General features: G+C 42.4%; 1 protein-coding gene across 1 annotated transcript in view; it reads left to right on the top strand.

Annotated features, from left to right (window-relative positions):
• The window catches only part of ptch1 (patched 1), a 72,435-nt gene that overhangs the window by 16,242 nt on the left and 38,743 nt on the right, over nucleotides 1-17,450 (top strand). The window contains 3 exon segments of the mRNA XM_083783337.1: nucleotides 15,396-15,585; nucleotides 16,525-16,594; nucleotides 16,752-16,843. Of these exon segments, the coding sequence (XP_083639463.1) occupies nucleotides 15,396-15,585; nucleotides 16,525-16,594; nucleotides 16,752-16,843 (352 nt within the window).

Genomic DNA, 17,450 nt, shown 5'->3' with positions numbered 1-17,450 from the left:
TGCTGTGTGTGTGACCTGAATCAGCCCAATCAACCCCAATTCGTACTCATCAGGACATACATATGGACATAGCAGTTGGAGCCGTCAGGCACCACTCAAATCCATATCACTGATAAACTACATCTACTGAGTCCCAACTGTAAAATCTCAATGATTCAACATTTTAATTATCCTCCTCAAGGATCAAAATATTACACAGGGAAGAATTATTGAAGCAGCTGTGTTCATATAAGGCAGCGAGCAGACAACGCAGTGGTAAATGAATAATATCTGCAACACAATGTTTCAGGAATATAGTTGAATAACTGTATAGAAAGGTTGTAAAACAATTATTAAACAGTGTCGTACCAGTAAGGTATCCAGTCACTTGTTTGTCCAGACTGTTGAATTGCTGTCTGTATGAGTCTAGATGCCTGGGGGACAGCCACCGGGAGGCAAAGAGGACAGCATACCGGGAGACAAAGAGTTGAGGTGGAGCTGGAAGACATGGACAGTAGAAAATAAGACTAAATACACAATAATGAAACCCTGTTAATTTCCCATCAGGCACACTGTTCAATCCTTAGCTCTTGTCAATACTTTGCATTGATTCAATATTTATAAATGCCACAAAGACTAATAGTTTAAAACCCCCAAAAAGCTGAAATTGCAGATTTACAAGCATGCACACAACGCATCACAATGAGACATGCTGTGAGCTTGTAGATCGGCTATTTATTGCTACTTTAAGCGAGCAGACAACGCAGTGGTAAATGAATACTATCTGCAACACAATGTTTCAGGAATATAGTTGAATAACTGTATAGAAAGGTTGTAAAACAATTATTAAACAGTGTCGTACCAGTAAGGTATCCAGTCACTTGTTTGTCCAGACTGTTGAATTGCTGTCTGTATGAGTCTAGATGCCTGGGGGACAGCCACCGGGAGGCAAAGAGGACAGCATACCGGGAGACAAAGAGTTGAGGTGGAGCTGGAAGACATGGACAGTAGAAAATAAGACTAAATACACAATAATGAAACCCTGTTAATTTCCCATCAGGCACACTGTTCAATCCTTAGCTCTTGTCAATACTTTTCATTGATTCAATATTTATAAATGCAACAGAAAGACTAATAGTTTAAAACCCCCAAAAAGCTGAAATAGCAGATTTACAAGCATGCACACAACGCAATGAGACATGCTGTGAGCTTGTAGACCGGCTATTTATTGTTACTTTTGTGCAGACACTGTAGTATTGGTGACAAAACATCAAACGTTGAAATATGGAGATATGAGGTTTCTGCCCAACAGCAACGATGTATATATGAAATTATGAATACATTGTGTGTGTTTTTTACGGTTGTTACCTCCTGGAACCCAGGTCAAGCAGTGATGAGGCTTTATTGTTGGCAGCAGCAGGGAAGGAGAATCAAACAGAGAAGGAGCCAGACATTGATGCCTACAGAGTCTACAGACAAATATGCAGACATGCACATGATCAGACAAAGCAACATACATTTTTATACAGGACTTTAGTCCATAAATAGTCAAATACCTAATCTTGCGATCACAGTCACACGGACAGATGCAAAGATACAGTCTAGTCTACTATTATTTTGTAATGGAAGTGAGCGACATGAAGATACAGCCAATGTTTGTAGCTTTGTATCTTTTGCATCTGCCAGTGTGATTGCAGCATAAGAAGTTGGCTAGTAGTAGGCTAGTACATAAAATGCCTTAATGATACTGGACTTACAGGCTATAGTTGACAATGTCCACTCTGTCTGATGTTGGCTCTTGGCTGCAGTGATTTATTCAACAGTCTACAAAACAAACATTAACCAACATTAAACTGTATACTTTACACCGTATACTTTAAAAACATAAATGTGGAAATATAGCTCATCTACAAGCTCACAAGCAGGCTTGAGTTTTTAGAATGATTACTTTTGCTAACAGACATTTAGCACTGATCTAAATGCATTTCGTTACATGCAGTTTATAATTCCAATGATTGTGTTGGATGACAATGTCCACATGTAATTGCACTGTCTGACGCTGCCTGCAGATTTATTCACCGCATTCTACCGCAAACTACGCAGCTGCGTAGAGGCCCCAAGAGTTCTCCCTGAAAAATGTTTAATATCGCAGCCCCGCCAGCCCGTTCCGCCTATTGCGGTCGGTTAGGGGGGGCTCCGACGGCCCATGGCGTCGCTTCCTCAGCGTCACTTCTTCATGATCCTCCCCCGTTAAGCGACGCCCGGTCGCGGCCGTCCGTCCCGTCGTGGGCTCCCCTGTTGGTCTATGTCCCCCTTAGCAAAAGTAATATTTCTAAAAGCTCAAGCCTATAGCCTATACTGCTGGTCTACGTAAAACATGAACCGCACGCAGGCACCGCAAAACAACAAGCTTATCGTCGTTTACGTTTACTGTATAGATGAAGCATGTTTAGTTTAGTATTACAGCATAGAATTCAACATAATAAATAAGCCCGCGTTTATAGCGGCCATTTTGATAGTTCTTTCAGTGAGCCATACATACAATCGTAAGTCAAATGAACTACAATTACCATGCAGCCCTGAGCCCTTCCCGTTCGGCGCGAACTTTCCCTCGCAAATAATGTGTAGGCTATTCTATGCATTTTAACATGATATTGTGTATATGTACATGGCTGAAACATGTGTAGTTTATGTGTATAGTGTCGACGACCACAGGCGTTACGTTATGGTGGGGCTGAATGAAAATTAGCATGCACTCTTTAGTCTTGACAGTTGTTAGTTTTGCTAGCCCTATACGAGCGTCATGTAAACCATGGCTTTAGTCCGGTCCAAAAAAAAAGTATGAAGACACGGTCAACATTTAATTAACATTTGATAGCTGGCTACTTACCATGAAGGAGAACTTCTCTTGTAACTTCACTTGCGTGGCGCGGCTCAGCTGCTGCTTCTGCTGTAAATTTTGTAATGGCTGCCAGCCTGCCACTCGGGATGACTCGTATCGGTCCGGCTTTCATCGCTGTTATGAACTCTGGCCAATAAGAGGCAGGTAGGCGTGTCTAATGGGTATCTTAGATCATTTCAACCCAATATTATTAGTAGATACCGTATCTACTAATAATATTGGGTAGGAATGAGTAATAATTACATTTCTTCAAACTGATCTGTATGATTACTCCATTCTCAAATATTATGATGGAAACTTACTGAGACTTGTATATATATTTGACCAATATTACCAGTTTGGCATATACTCATTTATTTTCATGAAATGAACTAAAACAATAGATGTACATTTAACTCACAAATAACAGTTGGATTTTTACTCATTAATTATTGTATATCCAACTAAAAGGATCCCATAAGTGATATTCACAGATTTTATTAAGCTAATATACCTTTTTTTAATAGTCGTACTTACAAGGCGATTGTTTTACTTTTTTGAGTGTTGGCTGTCACATGACGTAATTTCCGAAAGCCAGACGTTGGAGGGGCTAGGGCCCCACAAAGTATAGACCCTGGCAGTTAACAGTATATAGGGGCTATGGGGAATTTGGGCATAGTATAAGAGTCATATATGGGCATATGATGATGACGACATCATAAAAGGGACACAGACAGACAGATGGGTACGACGGGTATTGCATAACCACCCAATGACCACTTATAGTGACACACTATATAGCGTCACAGTCCCGCCCCTTTCATGACGACGACAGGCCCAGGAAATAATTCCCCATGAATTTTTCCCATAAACATTTCAAAAAGTATTCATTTAAAGATATGTAAGCCTCGAACTAAGCCAACTCGGATTGTGACAAATCATGACAACAAACAAAAAAGGGGCGAACAAATAATTAAAAAGAAGAAAAAAAGAGCAGGTTACAACACTTTTGTTGTTGTTTTTCTTCTTTGTAATTATTTGTTCCAGAACCAGCACAAAAGCCTCTGCCTAGCTGGGCTCTGGAGACCTGATCACCATCAACAGCCAGTTATAAACCGACATTGAAATATTTTAATTACGTCACCATCAACATCCAGTATACCTACCACGCATACCATACATAATACGTCCAGCCGACCACAATACTTGTGTGCTCTGCTTGCGCAAGTAATAACTGGGTTGGGCATGCATTTCCAACTGCATCGTTCCAAGTAGGCCAGTGCCCAACGTGCACCGAATACAAAACAATATGTTATGTATTCTGATAATAATCATTGCTATTGAATGTTTATTCAGTAATAGGGGTGTGCTGAAATATCGATATTGCGATATATATCGATACGTCCTCCTGCGAGGAGGAAATGACAGCTAAAATAAAGCAAATCCCACTCTCAGATTCCACAGCAACCAGAAGTACTGAATTACTGGATGGTGATTTGTCCAAACAGCTTTGTGGGAATACAAAATGCAGAATGCATTTCCCCAGCAGTGGACAAGTCCACTGACACCAGTGATAATGGTCAGTTGGTGGTGTTTGTGAGGTATTATGATGATACCAGTGTTAATGGTCAGTTGGTGGTGTTTGTGAGGCATTATGATGAATGATACCAGTGATAATGGTCAGTTGGTGGGTGAGGTATTATGATGAATGATACCAGTGTTAATGGTCAGTTGGTGGTGTTTGTGAGGCATTATGATGAATGATACCAGTGATAATGGTCAGTTGGTGGGTGAGGTATTATGATGATACCAGTGTTAATGGTCAGTTGGTGGTGTTTGTGAGGTATTATGATGATACCAGTGTTAATGGTCAGTTGGTGGTGTTTGTGAGGTATTATGATGAATGATACCAGTGATAATGGTCAGTTGGTGGGTGAGGTATTATGATGATACCAGTGTTAATGGTCAGTTGGTGGTGTTTGTGAGGTATTATGATTATACCAGTGTTAATGGTCAGTTGGTGGTGTTTGTGAGGTATTATGATGATAACAGTGTTAATGGTCAGTTGGTGGTGTTTGTGAGGTATTATGATGATACCAGTGATAATGGTCAGTTGGTGGTGTTTGTGAGGTATTATGATGATAACAGTGATAATGGTCAGTTGGTGGTGTTTGTGAGGTATTATGAAGAGGGTATGAGGCAAAGAGGAAGTTTATTGAGTATTAATTTAGTGTTTGAGTGGTGCAACCACTCCTATAGACAGCACGAAAATAGCGTTTTTTTCAGTTCCAAGTATTTTGTAGTTGCAGATATCGTGATATATCGTTGATGAAATCTCATACAATATATCGATATATTGCAAATATCGCAATATATCGAATATCGTGATATTATCGTTATCGAGGGCCTAATATCGGGATATATATCGTATCGTGAGGTACCCATATCGTCCCACCCCTATTCAGTAACAGAGGTCTCCCTGGTAAACAGAAAAACAATTCAGGTGTGTTACAAATTTCATCCAATCAGGAGAGAGAACACCACAAAGATCATGCCCAATGATACAAAATGCAACTGTTGTTGAAATTACAAATCATCTTTAGATTGCAAAACATCATGACATCCTTTCCTTTCTACTCCTTTCTATATTTCTCTATCTCACGTAATGTGACCAGCACTATACTGAATATATTATCTTTCTTCTTCTTTGGATAATTCCCATCGAAGTCGTCACAGTGGTTAATCTTGTTTGTATCTAGCAAACTCTAGCTAAATCTTGCATACTTGAGCCACGAGAGACACCACCGAGCGTGCTAAAGCGCACAAGTTTCTGTGTCGAACGTTGCGAAGTTCGCACAACATAACATGCTCCAGTCAACGTTATGTGCAGATAATTCTTTGTGCTCGACAAAGGTGAAGTGGAGAGAATATATCCATTTGGAGAAACACGATGTGGTGTGGGCGCCGCCATAACAGTCGTAGTAAACACAAACACACTCACAGGGCGTATTACACACACACACACACACACACACACACACACACACACACACACACAGTCTCTCCCTCCTCCTTCTCCTCCCTCTCTCCCAGAACTGCAGTTCTTCTCGTCTCTCTAGCCGAGACTACATGAAAAAGAACGGAATAACGGGGTAACGCACGTAGTAACGATAACTGAGTTACTGAATTGAAAAAATGTATGCGTTACAGTACGAGTTACTGCCGAAAATGACTAGAGGCACAGAAGGAGGCGTCGCCAATTGTGTGTGATTGTGTGTGTAGGAAAAGTCTGGTCGGGTCCAAACCATCTTGTTTTATCCCCAAACCTTCTAACCTGGGACGATCCTCTAATAATGTAGTCATTTCTGATCCTGTCAATCCTTGTCCCTCCAAATGAGAATCATAGCATCCTCAATTCTGACACCTCAAGGTCTGCCTCCTGTCTTTTCGTCAGTGCCACCGTTTCCAAGTCATACCATATGGGTGCCTTGGGTGGTCTCACATCGTCCCTCTCTCTCTTGTAAGTTGCTACTGTATATATTCTATAGGTGTTTAATGCACTTGTTCAGAACTTGTGTGATCTTGTTTTCCAAGCTCGCCACTCCACTCAACTGAATCATCACTCACCACCCTTAAGCCCTAACCACACCAAAGGGTCACCATGCAACTCCTTGGGTCCAAACGTTTGCAAGGAGTTAACGGTTAACGCTAAAACCGTCTCAACCCTTTGGTGTGGTTTGGGCCATTGAATTCCATACGTTCAATCACTAGGGTCAACGTGGGTCAACGTGCAACAAGACATATCACACTGCAGGGACAACGCTAAAACCATCTTGACCCTTTGGTGTGGTTATGACAAATGAATAAATACTTAAATGACCGGTATAGTGCAGTACTTTTTATTGTTCCGTGGTGTGTCGAACTCGAGTCGTACCAGACCCCCCACTCCTTTTGGAAGCTGACTCCATCATGAATACACAACAGCTATCAAAATAGAAATGCTCAAAGCCTACCATAACATGCTCATAAATCTTATAAAGGCTGGCATAACCTTGTCATCACATAAGTATATCACTGAAGACTTTTGTTTTGTATGATTTGTACCTTTTTGTGTGCCTTTTATTGGATGCATGTCATTATAGTAATTAGTATAGTATTCTTGTCATAACCTGGGCGCTGTGTGAGTTGTGTAATTCTCCCAACTTTAACCTGTGTTTAAGGAAACACACAACAGTTTGAGGAAAGGGATTAAAAATGCCACCTCCAACTGCACCAACATGTTATAACTTATTATGATATTCCAATTCTTATTAATGTTGCTAATTATCAAGATAACATTGATTCCTATGGTATGAATGTCAGCTTGTCTAACATGATGGCATTTGCAAAGGTTACTAAGCTAGCATTGGACAATAGCTATTGTTGGGCGGGGCTTAGCAAGCGGTCCATTACAGGAAAACTCTTAGGGCTATGTTGAGGTTCTACTGAATTCATAACAATCTTGTGTAAAAATACCACAAACACTATATAATGTGTTATGATGATTATTGCAATCTGGTAACCCATCAGCAAATTTAAATCTGGTAACGCATATTTATTATTTTCGTTGAATCTATCTTGAGAGATTATGGTTATTGTTATAAAGCATTATACGAGTTCTTATAACTTGACCTTGCGCTCGTTGTGCCTGATTTATACTTAGAAATAGCCAATCTAACAGATCGTCCATTTTCGGCACACGTCACTGGTGCGACAGGGTATAGTAAGCTTTATAAAGCCCCACAGACAGGGTATAGTAAGCTTTATAAAGGCCCACAGACAGGGTATAGTAAGCTTTATAAAGCCCCACAGACAGGGTATAGTAAGCTTTATAAAGGCCCACAGACAGGGTATAGTAAGCTTTATAAAGGCCCACAGACAGGGTATAGTAAGCTTTATAAAGGCCCACAGACAGGGTATATTAAGCTTTATAAAGGCCCACAGACAGGGTATAGTAAGCTTTATAAAGGCCCACAGACAGGGTATAGTAAGCTTTATAAAGCCCCACAGACAGGGTATAGTAAGCTTTATAAAGCCCCACAGACAGGGTATAGTAAGCTTTATAAAGGCCCACAGACAGGGTATAGTAAGCTTTATAAAGCCCCACAGACAGGGTATAGTAAGCTTTATAAAGGCCCACAGACAGGGTATAGTAAGCTTTATAAAGGCCCACAGACAGGGTATATTAAGCTTTATAAAGGCCCACAGACAGGGTATAGTAAGCTTTATAAAGGCCCACAGACAGGGTATAGTAAGCTTTATAAAGCCCCACAGACAGGGTATAGTAAGCATTATAAAGCCCCACAGACAGGGTATAGTAAGCTTTATAAAGCCCCACAGACAGGGTATATTAAGCTTTATAAAGGCCCACAGACATCTTGGTGCAATATTCTGTTTACCAGGTTGTCCGATCACAGTAGATTCAAGATCAAGATTCACGATTCATGTCGATCGCATGTACACTTTGTACAGGTATACAAAAGTAAAACAAGTTTTGATTCGGCTCTGTGACAAGAGTGCAATGGATTTTTACTTTTTTCCTTTCATAACTTTTAACCTTTTATAACAATTTAAGATTTTACTTTATTTCTAGTGAAAGTTGCTTCCTACATTTCCAACAAGTGGTTCCTGCTTGTTTTCTTGTTCTGCCCTGCTCATTCATATCTTGCGATGAGCTCAAACGTTGGCCTGGCATTGTAGTTTTGGAATGGTCAGGGTATGGGAGGTCGCTGGAAGCTTGGCCTACCAAAAATGACCTGGTTTTTGGGGCTTCCTCCTAACCGCAGGGGGTCCCTGCTGAGAGGGGGCCTAATCCAGCTAATCCTCTCACTGCACACACACTTGCGTGCGTACCCACGGCAACACACACACACTCACGCACGCACACACGTACGTACGCACACACACAGTATATACACATTTCTATCACATAACATGACACCATTCCCCATGCTCTCTTTAACACCCTCATCACACATCCCACTGAGCTCTCTGATGTCAGATTATATATCATGGCCCTGTCAGTGAACAGATTTCAATGTGCTGATAAGAGTTACTTATGTGTAATGTCTCTGCGTAGAATAGACTCAGTGTATGTGTGGATGGAGGGATGTGTACAGTACTTATTTCTGTTTGTCGGATGGGTCAGAGTCAAACAAGAGTTGTTGAGACTGAATGGCTTGACACTAGTGATTCACTTGAAAAGTGAAGCCCGATTTATACTGCCCTACAAAGCCAAACTGCAGTAACTACGAAAAGAAAATGACTGATATTGGGTTTAAAGGTGTTTGAACTGGTCAGCCAAATGAGCAAATTAGTGATATTGCACTAATTGTAAATATGTTCTTGAGGTAATTGTTTATCCCCCAAAATAACAAAGGCTAATTTGACCTTTGGGATACACAAACAAGTTGGTGTGTCCAAAAACATATTTACTGCACTGCACTTTGTAGGGCAGTATACTCCCACCGTACCACAGTGTTGTGTGCCCAGAATAGCACAACGCGCCGCAATGCAATGCATTGTGAGCTTGTAGATCGGCTATTTTCTTTTGCGTCAGGCTCCAATAGATGTGTGCGGGGGAGGGGTCTGGGTGCTACGTTTTTGTGCTGCAGCATGGAAGAGGGAGGGAGACAGAAGGGAGGGGGGTTTGACTTTGAAAGAGGGGCTGGGCTGATTGCCATGCTGATCTGGCCAATCACGGACTAGGACTGAATAGGGAGGAGAAAGAGAGAGATAAAGAGAGTGTGAGAGGCGGGAGTTGGGGGGACCCTGGAGTTCAACACTGAGAGGGGAAGGGGGACGTCAGTTCCCTCGAAGCCCCCTTTCCACCCTCTTATCTGTCCCTCTGCCCCCCCCCCCCCCCCCCCCCCGCGCATAGAGAGTCGCGGGAGCAGGGGTTAATGTTATGCAACAAACGTGAATACAGTGGCACGCAATAGGCCTCTAGGCAGCGTAGTCACACTTTAAACTCTGGAAGTGTACAATTTTAGTGTACTTTTATTTATACGTTCATTTTTACTCGAGGTTAAATGAACACTCTGGAGTTTACTGTGTATACTCATTCCTAAAAGTGCTCCCTTAACGCAGATTCTACAAATGCCTTCTAAATCAGTGGTATACTGTACGTATCGTATATGGCAGCGGATACCCCCATCTGAAAATGTTGTGTGCCAGGGACCCCCAGGAGAGATTTGAAATGTCTATTAGTATGTCACAATATTTATTCGCACAGCACGTCACGAAGTGACATTCGGTGCTAATAAATATGTTAGGACTGGACGAGTGGCCGTAAGACTGAAGCTTAATTCGCAACCGTAGTTAGTGCGCGCTGGGGTGTTGCTCGCCAGAAATAACAGCGATCTACAAGCTCGCAAGCATCACGATGCGACACATTGTGAGCTTGTACATTGGCTATGTATCGCATGCAACACCATTCCGCAATTACCGGGGTATGTATAAAATCAATCAGGCTAGGGAAGGTGATTGTGAAGGACAATAGATAAACTTGTGGGAAAGATTGTGACAGAAAGAAAGAATTGGAGCGGAATGAGAGGTACTCGAAAGCCAACACAGCAGCATTTTGTTTGAGATCACCGACATTGAGGGCCGGAGTGGGGACAGTGGGACACCTTTTTGAGATGTCAAGAATATGATGGGGTCAACCAGTTTTTCTTAGCAGAAGGAATAGGGGAATACTACGTGTCATTGAAGAAACACAGCTGTGTGTACACACGCACACACTTTCTCGGTCCAGCTGGGGTGTTAATTTCACCCCGAGGCTGTGTGAGTGTTGACCCCAAAACGCTGTAACCTCATGAAGTGTGGAATTCTCCAAGCCTGGGGCCGTAATGTGCTGTTTCCTGTAGAGAGGGAGAGAAAGGGAGGGGGGGGGGGGGGTCGAGGGAGAGTGTACATTCCTTTGAGTTGTCCCCCTCCTCACTTCTTGCTGTAAACTTGAGGTCTTTGGGTGGCAGTCCAGGTCTTGGAATGTATTCACAACACACGCACGCACGCACGCACGCACGCACGCACGCACGCACGCACGCACGCACGCACGCACGCACGCACGCACACACACACACACACACACACACACACACACACACACACACACACACAGTCACACACACACACACACACACACACACACACACACACAGTCACACACACACACACACACACACACACACACACACACACACACACACACACACACACACACACACACACACAGTGGGGGAAGACTCCCCAAGCATCCATGCTCACCAATATATGATCATCTTATCCCCTTCCAATGACCTATAGCAGGACCAATAGAAGTGAACTGAAAATAGGCATAGTGGTTTCGTCTAGCACCGCTATACCCGTCGGTGCACTCTGAGAAAGGCCTCCGGGCGGCCAGCTACGTAGCATGCCTTTGAGCGGTGAGTGTACCAGACAAGTCGACTTGTTAGTGCACTGTCAGTGTGTGTAGGGTCTAAATCAGTTCCATGCGTGTTCTTTTGAAGGGAGGGTTTTGAGGGGGAGGTTGGTGTAGCGTGGCTTTCTAGCTGGCCTTGCAGAGGAGGGAGCATGTCGCTCTGGTTAGCCTGGGCCTGCTATTAATGATGAGTATTATAAACATGCCTTCAGATGGGATCAGATGGGAATGCTGTTTGGGTCCAGAAAAAAAGAAATCAAGTGTGTTTCCCTAATGCCGCGAGACACGACCCCCCCCGACCTCCCTCCCTCATCCCATTGGTCTGGCTGGGTGGTCCAGGCCCTGCTCAATAGGCATGCTTATGTTCAACTCTAATGCCATTAAAATGGGATGAAAATATTCAATCTATGCCTATTGCTGTGTGAATCGAGAGCAATAATTACATTGGGATTAAGGCACCATATAAAACATAACAGGTTTTATAGCTGGCCCTTGAAGAGAGAGAGTGTGTGTGTGTGTGTGTGTGTGAGTGCGTGCGTGCATGCGCACGCGCGTGCGTGCGCCCGCGTGCGTGCGCCCGCGTGCGTGGTTTAGGTCACTCAGGCATGTGGAAATATACTACACACACATACTATAATTATAATTCATCTTGCATTGTCATTTGTCATAATTGGAAGGAGTAAAACCTGTGCAGGTAAAGTGAGCCATGCGGTTGACGCTTACACTACGCACACAAACACACTCACTGTCGGGAAGCACAACCACCAATGCACACTGACGTGTGAAAGTCTGAAACAAATAGGCTGAAGTACTTGTTTACTCTGCGAAAGTATGCATTTTTAAGCGTTTACATGTGTCTGCAAGTCTGCATGCATTTGCGATCACACGTGTGTATTTGTATGTAGTACGTGTGTTTGCATATGCATGTATGTGTGTGTGTGTGTGTGTGTGTGTGTGTGTGTGTTGGAGGGTGGCTGTTCTGGGGAGGAGCAGTGCAGCTAGAGGGCCTGAAAGGCTGCTTTTGTAGCTCGGCGAGAGCGCACACACTGGGCTTAGACTCCATCATGCCACTGAGAGCAAAGCCTGGAAGAGAGTCTCTCTCTCTCTCTCTCTCTCTGTCACTCACTCAATCACTTCCACACACAACTTCTCGCTTTTTCACACACACACACACACACACACACACACACACACACACACACACACACACACACACACACACACACGCGCGCACACACACGCACACGCACACGCACCCACACACACACACACACACACACACACACACACACACACACACACACACACACACACGCACACACACGTCACACACACATGCGCCGAATGTGGTCTGGCACCGTGCGCTTGTCAGCGATGTTGAGTAGAAACATTAGTCTGTCTTTTTTTGAAATGTGGATTTGTTGGAGTGATGTTGCCTCTACCGGGTCTAGAGGAGGCTGCTGGCTGTTTGGCAGTGGACCACTACGAGCTCACTAGAAGCAAAGCTCCTTGTGTTTAAGATGCATGTCTGATAATGTCATGGCTTTGGCTCACGGGGGGTTTAACCACATGAACCCCTGCATCCCTATTCGGGGGGCGAACATTCAGGCAAAAATACCCACGACACGTTGTGATTTTTGTAGACACGTTGTAGATTTCTTGGAGATTTGGAGATAAAGAGATTTGGTGTAGAGGGAATTACTAGCAGATTTTGTGTAGAGCCCTAGGGTACCCAGATCAGTATATGGGCAGCCTATGACCCTACTGTATATACTGTATGTTTTCTAATCTGGTGATTGAGGGTTATGTCAGTCTCAGCAATTAGAGATGCTATTGATTATGGTTCTGCCTTTCTTTTGCATGAATGTGTTGTCAAAAGTTGGTGTCATGTGTGTTTCACATTGTGTCATATTTGGCTCAGTATACGTACTGTACAGTGTAGTGAATAGATTGAATCTTAGATTTAACGTGTCAACTCTGTGACGGATTGAACTTTGTTTGATTATCATGTACTTCGTTATAGTGCTTGACTGCTTGTCTCATTTTTCCTTGAACTGTACATTGCCCCTTTCCCCTAAAATAATGAATCAATCAAAAGCAATTACACCTACACGTTGATAGCCCGGTTTCCAGCCTGATTCGCTGCGTTCTGTGAATTTGTTTTGTCACTTTTCTACTCAGTCTGGAAAGTCAGTCGCCTATCTCCAAGGTAGGACATGCCAACCGAGAGAATACCCTTGAGGCTTCTGATTGGTCTGTGGTGCGGACAAAAACAACAGTTTGATGTCATATCAATGCACAGCTACTGCTGTTGCCCTGCAATTTCCCCTTAAACTCACCCCACACAGCTACTGCTGTTGCCCTGCAATCTCCCCGTAAACTCACCCCACACAGCTACTGCTGTTGCCCTGCAATCTCCCCTTAAACTCACCCCACACAGCCGGCAGTTTTTTGGTATTACTGAATCTGACATAGTGGGCTACTGAATCAAACTAATGTTTACTCTTTACTGTATGTTTTACTCCTGAGTCTCGAACTGGCACTAATTTTCGTTGGAACAACATCCAATCAGCAACAACGTCGCTACGTAACAGGTGACAATATGAAATACGAGTCAAACAGGAAGCTGGCCAGACTGATACCGTAGTATCAGTCTGATACTAACACGTTGCTAACACGTTGACGTCATCAGTGTTCATTTAATGCTGAGAGTGTATAAATTACATATTTGTACACTATACAGACGAGTTGTGTGTCGCTTGTGTGCATTTTCATGTGAAATGTTTGCATGCTGTGCAGCGATTTGAAATCCTTCAAATCCCTTTAAGAGGATATATTGCTTCATTGTGCCATTGATATAAATTAAATAATCAAAAAATCCTCATTGATTTAGATTTATATTGCTTGATGAAACAGTTCTCAAAGTCACTATTTTAGCACCTAAACAAATGCAAACAATGCTGATTCTACCATTATATAGCATTATAAAATCCAGTAGGGCATTTCTTTTAAAGAAATATGTCAACTTGATGTTGATTTAGCTATTTATATTAAAGGGACACTTCACCCCTTTTGCGACCAGATCTTATTTTAATGATGTTTGGGAGACAAGAAACACTTTGCTGGGGGTTTTTATGTGGGTAATATGTGTTTTTAGATATTTTAGTATTTCAAAGTGTCCATGATGTCATGGACACATCATTAAAATAAGATCTGGTTGCAAAAGGGTTGAAGAAGAAAACTGTGACTGCATATTCGGATCCGGTTTAAATAGAGGGTATGCGCGTGACATCATCATCATACCCGGAAGTTATACAGGAACGCCTACTGAGTGGCAAAAAATACTTTCTGGACTTGACAGTCCATACATTTAAACAGAAAAGTCCTATCTGATTGCATTAAATGTCTTTAAACAACATTAAATTCACTTTGTCACTCACATTGCCACTCGACCTGTCATTCACTTTATGCATGTGCGTCAGGTAGTTGTAATTTTTCTTACATGTTTTGAGTGGTGCAACCACTCCAAGGAACAGCAATGTCCGTGTTCACCTATGTGTTCACCCACCCCTCTATGTGTTCATTAATGAGCACCAGTATAATGAGTACCAGTAGGGGCGCTGTTTGCCAGAAACAGAGAGAGAGACAGTGCTGCACTGTTGCCTGCTAATGAGAGAGGGAGAGAGAGAGGGGAGTTGCACCACTCGGTTCACACAGGTGTGATTTTTTTAATATATATATATATACTGGGTTTTGTGATTTCACCATACAGTGTAATTCAATGAGACTATTTTTGAATTATTAATTATTATTATTTCTGACCAACTGCACAACGGAGGACGATTTCTCGCCAGTTTCATCATGACAATGTCACTGCACAACTCAAACCTTTACCAAAATGTACACTAGCATCCCTTTTCTGCACATGTAAGCTTGTCGATAGGCTATTTTCAGTGAAGAGATTTTGTGAAAATAGGAGTGAGCCAAGGATAGAAACCTTGTCAGTTTATGGCAACCTTGTCAAACACAGTCAACAAAGTGGTTAAGCATAGTATGTACCTGTTTTCTGTGCAGTCGGCGGGCGTGTGAACCAGGAACTAAAGTACACGCGGCTGAAGATGGGCGAGGAGGCCATGTTCAACCCCCAGTTGATGATCCAGACACCGCGGGAGGAGGGCGCCAACGTTCTGACAGTGGAGGCACTGCAACAGCACCTGGAGTCAGCCATCCGAGCCAGCAGAGTGCACGTTTACCTCTATAACAAGTAATCACTTCTACCTATCTATCTAGGAAAGGGTTACAGCCACACTGATATCGTTGCCCTAACAGGGCAACCAGACTATTATAATTGTAACACTTTATTTATTATTATTATTATTTTACTGGAGTAACCTTTTTTTTAAACTCTACTCCTCCCACAGTTTTGTACACACTTGAGCCATATCTCAAATTGACCGGCTTCATCGGGAATGGTGTGCTTGCTCATTGCTAACAGAAATGTTGTATAGTTTAATTGATATTGAATTGATATTTATTCGTGCATTACATTTCCCCATTGACATGAATGGGAAAATGGGAAAATTCACGTTCAAGTATTTTTTCCTCTCAGACCATAAGCGCTATAGTTACAAAACTTGGAGGTGACGTTCATTATAATTACTCAACTTAATTAACTCATGATTATATTGGTCGGCCTCATGGTGGCGCTATAACAGCCCACTTTACGCTTTGGCTTATAACTCTTCAACTGTACTACGTAAAATTTGGGTGATGACGCATCTCCCCATATAGGCCATGCTCATTTCCGCCATTTTGAATTTTCTTCAAAACACTTTTATTTTCTAAACCTACAGATTTTGTCCGAATCTCACGGTACACATGATCTCAGGCGCATATTAAATTTGTCAAAATTGTGACTTTTCTAGTTTTACATTTGTTACGGTATTGGCAAGTATGCAGCCAAAAAAATTCCACATTTTTTTGAGCGGTGCACACTGCTCCAATGACTGGCTTTGTGTGTCCCTGTGTCTATGTATATGTCTGTTTGGGGTATGAACAGCTGCAATATCGCTGGGTGCCCTAAAGTGGCACTGTTGAGCAGCCTATTCATACTGAGCACTTAGGTGTCATAGGTGAACGTATTTTTCTAATTGATTGCACATGAATAATACACACAATTCTGTTCTGTTCTGTTCTCTTTCAGACAATGGACATTAGAACAGTTATGCTACAAATCAGGAGAGATGGTTACAGAAACTCATTTGATGGACCAGGTGAGAAAGAAGCTAACCTTTTCCCCATAAACTACAACCTTGTATTTTGTATTGTTATCGGTAATTGCAACAATGTCCATACCACAATAAATATGGCGGCACACCTGCTGTCCAATATGGTGCAGCATTTGCTTCAATTTACTTTATATTGTGTTAGATCATAGAGAAGCTACACCCCTGTCTTATCATCACCCCGCTGGACTGTTTTTGGGAGGGGGCCAAGCTCCACTCTGGAATGCTCTATCTACCGTGAGTACACACACACACACACACACACACACACACACACACACACACACACACACACACACACACACACACACACACACACACACACATTTATTTCGATCAATTCAACAGTGTAACATAAATTACCTTAAATATTCACATTTTCTCAAGGCATAGGCTGAAGCCCAAATCGTATTGATGCCTATCCTTTGTACATGTCAACACATACCTGTATACTGTAGTATTTATCAATATGGCGCAAGTATTGCAGAACGTTAACTTCTGCTGTGTATAACAGAGGGGAGAGAGAGAGATAGACAGAGAGAGAACTAAAGAGGGGGTTGACTGGAACCCTGAATCTTGTTTTCAGACAAGCAGGGACTGCCATATCAAGATTATTAATTGGAGAAAAGAAACACAATAACACATGGTTACAATCTAATTATCATATTACACATGAAAACATAGTTATGAATAATGCACAAATCATATCATTATAATTACCGCTGGCCTTCTGCTTGGTTCTGTCATCATGATGGTATAAGATGAATCTGAAGATTCATTCTTCTTGCTCATGTACTAGACCAGAGAGAGTTGCCTTTGCAACCAATCAAAAGACAAGGATAGC

This window comes from Protomyctophum parallelum, assembly GCF_964188405.1.
Source record: "Protomyctophum parallelum genome assembly, chromosome: 15".
NCBI classification, from domain to species: domain Eukaryota; kingdom Metazoa; phylum Chordata; class Actinopteri; order Myctophiformes; family Myctophidae; genus Protomyctophum; species Protomyctophum parallelum.
Note: the sequence above shows the minus strand (reverse complement) of the source record. Positions and strands in the feature narration are given on the sequence as shown.